The sequence below is a fragment of the Clinocottus analis genome, unplaced genomic scaffold (genome assembly GCF_023055335.1).
Source record: "Clinocottus analis isolate CAN_PGR_092001 unplaced genomic scaffold, fCliAna1.0.p SCAF_23, whole genome shotgun sequence".
NCBI lineage: Eukaryota > Metazoa > Chordata > Actinopteri > Perciformes > Cottidae > Clinocottus > Clinocottus analis.
In genome coordinates this window covers 695,630-704,259 of record NW_027175965.1, presented here as the reverse complement: position 1 = coordinate 704,259, position 8,630 = coordinate 695,630, and the positions used below count along the sequence as shown (strand labels likewise).

Genomic DNA, 8,630 nt, shown 5'->3' with positions numbered 1-8,630 from the left:
AAGTCTTCCAAACATGGCGAGCAAAGAAGAAGAAAAAAAGCAGCATTCTAAAGCCATAATGCTGAGGTAAAAACTTATTTTTAGTGGAGAGAAGTTTGAGTTCATAGAGTAAAGAGCGAAAGCTGACATTTTGTGTAAACTGTGAGCCCGCCTGTGCTTCAGCTCAACATGCATGGACTTGTACCTTGTCGGGTTTTTCGAGTCTCAAAGAAGAAGCAGAGCCGCGAAGGATCAGAGTTTGTTGTTGTTGCGCGCATATCCGATAAACTGTCTTTTTTGTTCTGGCAACAGAAAACACATGTTGTAAGTATAAGCTCAAAATTGGCTTTTGGCTTCAAGACTTGGGACAAACTGGCTGTCTGGCACTGAGCATTGTGCCACTGTTGAGCATTTTTTATGTTTTACTTCCACTCTGGTCCGTCTTGTTCTTCGGTTAATGACACTCTCAGATCTCGCCCATGCAGCAAAAAAGAAAAGAAAGCATGTTGCTAAAATTAAACTGGGATGTGTTTTGCGGATGTTTCTCTCTCGTCTCTGAGTTTACGAGCAAGTGTTTCTGATGGGGCTCCTGTGATCTGTGCAGTTTTTATTGGAAGTTTCTCCCTCTTTGGCTCTCTGTACTTCTCAGTGTGCCTCCAGCGCTCTTCGCCTTCCTTCCTTCCTTCGCTCCCTAAGAAAACATGAAAAAAAGCACATAGATGAGTGGAAATTCTTTGAGCCGAATGTGCTCTGTGCTCTCGATGATGCAATCCAAAAAATGTGGTTACATTAGGATGTACTCGCCTTTCCTCTGAAGCCTTGTCCCTTACTTCTGAGGGACTTTTTCCAAATGCATCTTATAAAAAGTACAGCTACTATGAGAACTTTAGAGCATTTCCATGCAACTTCATTGGATGAACTACTTTTTTTTCCTCTCACTAAGAGGGCCATCAAACTTTTTCTTTTAGGAATACAGTGATTTAGGAGGACAGTCTTCGAGGCGAGTGAGCTCCAGCCAAAGAACTGGACCGCTAAACATTTAGACCGCAGCTTCTACGGCTCTAAACAACATTTAAAATATGTGGCTCACCGGTCAGGTCCCAGTTTGTGCACTAATAGCAAGTCTTAAAAACTCATACTATGTGATTAGCATAACATTTATACAAGCAGTATAGCGGAAAAAAAATATTCTTGTGATTTACACTTGAGATGGAAATGACATCTCTCTACGTACAGAAGCTGCTGTATCTCTCTGCCTACAATGCATATATATATATATATATATATATATATATATATATATATATATATATATATATATATATATATATATATATATATATATAAAAAATAGATAGAGATATATTAGTTATCCACAAATCAGATTATGTGAATACCTCTCACACCTCTGCTCGAGCCCGTGAGGCTGTCAGTGGAGATGCTACTTCTTTATTTATTTGCTCCCCTTGCTTCAGAATGTTCACTCGCTGTAATTCCTTGTATTACATCTGCTGCTCTGACATATTCTTATCCGACTCTCTGCCTCTGCTGCAACGACCCAGTTTACCCAGGGATCATTAAATTTTCATCTAATTTAGGATTTCCAAACAAGTAGACTAACGGCAAGGGGATACTGATAGTTTGGCTATTAGCCGCCATGCTGACATAAATCTAACACATTGCAGACGGGCTCCAATTAAACTTACAGAAATGGGATTTTCAGTAAAAAGGTCGGTGAACCCAATCTGGCTTTGGTAAGTCCCACTTGTTCTTTTTTGTAATTATGGAAAGAAAGCATTTACTCATGAGCAATATTTAACATTTTCATTCACGCTACGTTCTACATCCTGCTGGTGTAGTTTGGTTGTTCGTCTGCATAAGTTCTTCTTGGGTCAGAAGGAAGGATGGGGATTTTTTACTGCTTAATGTTTAACTAGATCTAAGAAACACTCAGTCAATATAGAAGTACTAATTTATTCAACTTTATTAAAATATCTGAATAAGATAAGATAATCCTTTATTACTCCTGCAGTGGGGAAATTGCAGGATTACAGCAGTAAGAGATGCATAGTAAAATGAAATACAAATATAAATAAACAGTAACAGCAAAAAAATCTACAACAGCAGTATTATGTATACAGACAGAATACAAATGTATTTATATTGCACCAGTTGGAGTATTTAAAGTGACCAAAGTGAAGTGATTTGTGGTCTACTATGAGCTCAGCTGGTTGTGCAGCCTGACAGCAGCAGAAAGGAAGGACTTGCGGTACCTCTCCTTCCCTTTCCTAGTCGCTAATTTTGATTAATGTCGATTGAAAAAATTACATTTCACTTCCAACATTAGATTACAATGTTAAAGTTGAATTGCTCTGATGTGACGCACGGATACCATTTTTTAAATTTGGCAATGACAAATGTCCTGAACACGTTTGCCAAGCTGTACATTTGACGACACGTTTGCTCTGCAGGGCTCCTGTTGATGATGTCGTGGCATGGGGCGAGTCACTCGACCAGCTTCTGGAGTGTAAAAGTAAGCCTTTATTCCTCTTCGCACTTTTGTCTACATACTGCTCTTTCAGGTCTCCATTCTCTCTTCGTCGCGCTCTCAATTCTCCGCTGCTCGGCTACTGCGTGTCATCATGAATTGCCCTCGGGCTTCTTGAGGAGGATCGAGGATGAATTCCTTCTTCAAGTTCATCAAATCCATTCAGATATATATTTGAGGACAGCACTGGCAGAGATTACTGCTCTAATCTGAGCTGCCAGGGTAGATGGTGGGATTCCAGCCAGCTCTCATTCATTTATAAAGCACTCACTGATGGCTTTCGCCTGACCATTTATCTGACCTCTATTTGAAAATGACTAAAGAGGAAAATGGGTTCTCTCTCTGTCTCTTCTCTCTCATAACTTTACAGAAACGAATTCTGCTGATCTGTAATATTTCAGCGTGTTGTCTCCTGCCTGAAGATAAACAGTCCTGTGTAAGAGAAATGTTACCTTGCATCCTAGTTGCTCCATTTACCTTTTGTAGAAATGCAGTGGCACGTATGACAAATCGGTAAACAGTAGCAAAAAATAAATAGCCGTGCATGTGGCAGCTGCAATTTGATGGCTTTCATATACCTTTACGTCTCCTCGGATCTTAAAGGGTCGACTCAGTTATGATTGAAAGCTTAGATACGGGCCGAGAGTGATTTCTCGGCGGCAACAAGCCGCCCCTGGACATATTCTGTTTCCTGTCAATTACTGTCAGAGCCCCAGCTGTGATTTATGCCAAGCAATTTGCGTGAATAACACCGGTGCTCCCAGTTAGCCGTTTGTTTGTGCTCCCAGAAGACGCGATAAGTATTTTACACCTGCGTGAGAATCACAGCTCCGTGAACATCCCGTAACGAGAAAGGGGGAACGGGTGCGAGGATAAAATGCACGAAATCAAAGGAATCTGTGTAAATATCTGACGCTGAGGAGGTGCCGCATTCGGGTTTTAAGTTAAAAGCGCCTCAAGCCATCCACCACAAAACCTGGCGGGGTTCTGCACCGTCTCTTTGTTCGCTGACTTCTTTGAACTAACAAGTGCCATGTTGAAAAAGACTGAATGGGAGGAAAAGATAACAGAAGGGCTTCACCCTTAGCTGGAACTCATTGCTTTTACCAGAATATACCCACAGTTCTTAAAAAAGAGCGGGTTAGTTTAAGGGGGATTATTTGGCACCTTTTATGTGGCTTTCCATTCAGTGTTTGATGTCAAATGTATTCAATCGAGGCAATAAATTCAGCAGTGTGGGCTATATGGACCAAGAAGGCTGATTGCCACTGCTTGGGGATGCTGAGCTGGCTGTGCCTACATATCCCAGGATGCACTGCACGCAAATCTACCACCCAGCTCGGGTTCAGGAGGGTCACCGTCAGATCTGTTGGCTTCACTTTCTAACGCATTGGGCAGCCCAGGAAAGCTGCCCAATGCCCAAACCTCACTCACGTAGCTCAAAACGCGCTCAACACGGGTCTCCTGGTTGACAGTCCTGTGTTTGTCTGACATTATCATGTACATTTTTTCAATCTTTGTCATGACTTTCCACTTCCGAAGCGTTTTCTTTGAGGATTTATTGACGTGGATGATTCTACATCGTGAATCAGCCTTCAGTGCTTCAAGGGTCGTGGCACTGCCTGAGAATGAGAACAAGCTGGTATACTCAGGCTTGGAAAACGATGGTCTATAAAACCCTTTGCTCTTATATTCAGGGAGGTCATTTTTTATACAAGCAAAGAAAACAAGATTCTGTATTTGAGCAGCAGCTCAAGCAAGCGAGCCCCAGCTACCTATAACTACATGTCCAAGCTGAGATAGCAGCCTTCCTCGCAGCCAACTACATCAATGTCACATCAAATGACGGCGGTGGAGGCAGGAAGAACAACAGCTGCAAACTCAGCTTTCTGGGTCAATATAGCACGCACTGAGGAATGTATCGCTCCAATCAACTACATTCACCATCAACACTGACTGGACAGCCACGTAAAAAAGAAAAAGGTGTGTTGTTGAAACCAATCTTCACCCAGAGGCCGATTCAATTCTTTTTTTTCTAAATGTGAAACTTTCTACAGAGCCTCCAAAGTCCATTTCTTTGTGTTCAAAAGTCCTGATTAACCTTAACAGAGAATTTCTTAAGAGGTATGTATGAGTGACTTTAGAGATCTGTGGTATTCACCCATTTTTTCATGTTAAGTATTTTTTTTTCTCTTTATTTTGAGTTAATTATAAAGCCACAATCTGAATGAAATAAAATGCATGAATTATAAAATGTATATTCATTATCATCATTTTCCAAATTACTGAGAGGTCTGGATTTCTCTCTTTCGATAGCGATTTCAGCACAGTTACAGTCAGTTCGTGTCAATCCATTCTAACTTTATATCTGCGACTGTCACAGTACAGCACTGCTCTACTCTTGAGGTTTCGGGTCATCCAGCAGCACCACTGGCACAGACGAACTTGTCTGTTGACTTCAGCCCAGTGTTGAAAACAACCACACAGATGTTTTCAGAAGGCTCATTAGACTTGTGCTCAGGTGGAATGCAGGTGGAGATGTGACGAGATCTCCCATTAATAATGATAAAAGGTGTGATTTGTCCCGCCCTAACAGGTGCAAGAAAACACCGGACACTCAACTCAGCCAATTAGTCTACAGTCTTAGGCTGAGGTCTAATCAGCCAGATTAATTGGCAACACCTGGGTCTTTTTACTCTTTTGGTCATATTTTCTGCAAAAAGCCGACAAATAGAAGGCGGGCCGAGAAGCCATATATGACATCTTAGGGGCGTCGGTTATGCAAAATAGACAAATCTCAAACACCTTCACATGAACAGCTGCCGTGCATTAGGCTGAAACGAGCAATACACGGCAAGTTGATGCACGACATGAAGAAAACCTCAAAGAAAAGAGTTTTAGGAGCAATAAAAACTGAAATGTTCTCCCAATATCTTAACATCACAAGATCATTTGAGCACACAGGATTCTTGGACTTCAGGGGCTCTGTGTCACTTTTTCTTCACAAAATGGAAGTCATAAGCCCAATTGTGAAATGTATCTCTCATTGCAGAGAGCTGGGGGCGATTAAAGACGGTACATGTATATTATATTTATATGTATAGTGGATTTGGTTCCGCAACAAGGAAAACAGTTCCAGCCTCTAATTCTGTTGTAGTATTTGTTATTTAATATTTTGTTGCAGACGAGACCCTTTGTAATGAAGATTAAAAAAATTAATATCATTATGGCAGACCATCCCTCTTAATTCAGTTCTGGTTGAGTAAAATGAAAGTGTCCTGGTTTCAAAGTCTCTCTGCTCCCTCTGTACAGCTGGCCAGCTGGTGTTTGAGGACTTCCTGAGGACAGAATACAGTGAGGAGAACCTTTTATTTTGGCTGGCCTGTGTGGACTACAAGAAAATTACCAGTGAGAAAGAAATGACGGCAGCTGCCAAGAAGATATATGCAGAGTTTGTCCAAGTCGATGCGCCTAGACAGGTATGGCTTTTGTTATGCGAGACATGAATCAAGTCAGACCTGTGTGACTCCAAATGAGCCTCAGTCAGCTTGTTGTAACTGTTATGTCTCCACAGTTACATTCACTTTCAATAAGAAATACAACGATGGGCCTTTCTCACTGCAGACGTTTTTACTCGTCGTGGTAGGAAGAGCGCAGGTGTTACGATGGCTCCGTTTTATTCAAGCGGCAGTGACAATGAGCCAGCAAGCGCCATACCAAGGCTATTAAGTGAAGGCGGACGCATGGGCTGCAGTCAAGTAGTCCGAAAGAAAGGACATGTCGGATGTCTTTCAATGACGAAGTGTCAACCATTCCATTTTATTATCCAAACCGCTTATCCTATTCAGGGGCGCTGGAGCCGATCCCATTGGCGTTGGGTGATGCCAGGGTTCACCTAGACCGGTGTCTAGTTTATCTCATAGCGCATATAGACAGATTACCATTCACACCCACAGCCAATTTAGAGTCCAATTAACTCCCAAGCTGCATGTCTTTGGGAGGAAGCCGAAAAACCCGGAGGGAACCCATGCTGCCATGGGGAGACTGTGCAAACTCCACCCAGACCAGGAACCAAAACCCTGGCCCCACTTGCTGTGAGGCGACAGTGCTAGCCACCACACCGCTCTGCAGCCCGAGCATAAACCAATCATCCATTTTCATCCGCTTATCGGGGGTCGGGTCGCGATGGCAGGCTTCCCTCTCACCCGCAACATTTTTCAGCTCATTCTGGGGGACCCCGACGCGATATAATCCCTCCAGCGTTTCCTGGATCTTCCCCGGGGTCTCCTCCCAGTGCCTTTTAGTTTTACCCCGTTACGTTCTCTTTAAAAAAAAATTTAAAAAGGTGTTTGTAAATGTTCCTCCATTAAATATCCTTGAAAATAATTGGAATTCTGCACACGCCTCAGTGAAAGTGTTGTATGGTCGCCAGCTATTGAACCTTTCAGCATGTGCATACCAGATTTGACTGTGCGTGTTTTGTATCTTAATGATATGACGCTGGGACTCTATTTTAGTCTCATTGCGTGATACCAGGAACCTGAAATCAATGCAGCTAAATGAATTTCAGCCCTCATTGATTTCATTATTTACACTTGTGCTTTTCCCTCGGGGGCAATTCAAAATGTCTTCTGTGAAAATTGCCTATTATCGAACACATTCCCTTCCTGTGTTGCTCACTGCTACCCTTTTTTTCTTTCACTATTTGAATATTGTGTTAACTTTCTGAACAAATGTAACTCATGAGTGAAATAAAAGTTGTTTTGTTTCTTGTTTAACGCAGATAAACATTGACTATGTGACGAGAAAAGAAATCAAGGAAAATCTCTCCCAGCCGGAGCCAAATTGCCTCGACAGGGCGCAGAGAGTGATATACGGTCTGATGGAAAACGACTGTTATCCACGATTTGTGAAATCAGAAATGTACCAAGTTCTCCTCGAACAGGCTGAACAGCAAGGAAAGCGTCGTGGGGAAAAGAGCTTCACCGAAGCCTCTCTGAGTGATTGATTCTGCCCTTCAACCGACGCTCCTTACAATCTCAGATTAAACAAAAAAGGCTCGTCTGTCAGGAAGTAGAAGTGAATGGAGATGCAGAGCTGTCGGTATGATGATTGACAGGGTCTAAAAAAAATGATGTAAATAATGTATTGGGCTGCCTTAGAAGACAAAATTGCTTTGGATTGTTTTATATTGCACAAAAAAGGCCTGTAAGTCAATATCAAGTCCTGAAAGGTTGACTTTTTTTTTTAGGTTTTTGTACACAAATGAGTCATTTGTATGAATTATTATGAAAGACATATTTAGTTTCTGAAGAGTTAAATTTTAAAGTTCTATGTCCAGTGAGCCAGAACTGTCAACTGCCTAATATGAACCAATATGACATCAATTGAAATCCGGTATGCTTATGTTGATCTCATTTCCAAACAACAGTGTGCTGGAAGAATCACAAATGTCATTATGTTGTTGTGTTTCTGGAACATCAGTGACGAACACTATTTATTTGTGATCTAATGTTGCTCTTGTTGGAAACATCTCATGAATGTACTATAACGGCAACTTTAAAAGCATACCGTACTCCCGGCTCTTCAATAACTTATTTTTGAAAGTAAATGTTATGTTTGGATTAAAACTCTGCTGTGTTGTTTTTGTCGGACAAGTCCTGCAGCTGTTGTGGCTGATTATGATGATTAAGGACCAACACTGTGTAGCTAAGCCACGTCCAAGAAACTCCTGCAGGTACTGTATCAAAAAGCAAACCAAAGGCAAAAAAAACAAAAAACAGATCCGCACACTGCACTGCAAGTGTTTACATCTTTGTCAGGAATCCAAAAGCAGAACAAGCGCTAAATATAAAGTCTCTACTCCACTATCTACTATTTGTTTTTGTAATTTATTAATTGATTTAACGATCAAATATATTTTCTGTACATTTAATTTCAACGGTTCTTAAAACTTTCAACTGTCAAGATGTTTACTCCATTCTGAAACCCATCACGTGTTTGTGTAATTGTGAAAGTTTCCTTCAGAGGTTATTAAAACAACTCAAATTCAAATACACATGATGGCACAGCTTCATTGTCCTGAAAGGTATAGTGTCAGCCT

The 8,630-nt window shown here is 41.4% G+C and overlaps 1 protein-coding gene across 1 annotated transcript; it reads left to right on the top strand.

The window, feature by feature from the left end:
• The first annotated feature begins 232 nt into the window (after window positions 1-232).
• Window positions 233-7,535, top strand: LOC137793766 (regulator of G-protein signaling 8-like). The gene is made up of 4 exons (XM_068590121.1): window positions 233-303; window positions 2,451-2,512; window positions 5,840-6,006; window positions 7,311-7,535. The coding sequence occupies exons 1-4, from the start codon at window positions 299-301 to the stop codon at window positions 7,533-7,535; spliced, it is 459 nt and encodes a 152-aa protein (XP_068446222.1). The 5' UTR covers window positions 233-298.
• Window positions 7,536-8,630: the final 1,095 nt, after the last annotated feature.

Excerpts from the sequence above, each read along its gene's own strand:
- LOC137793766 (XM_068590121.1), top strand. Across the intron at positions 2,513-5,839 it reads CCAGCTTCTGGAGTGTAAAA|CTGGCCAGCTGGTGTTTGAG; the intron begins GTAAGCCTTTAT and ends CCCTCTGTACAG. Across the intron at positions 6,007-7,310 it reads AAGTCGATGCGCCTAGACAG|ATAAACATTGACTATGTGAC; the intron begins GTATGGCTTTTG and ends TGTTTAACGCAG.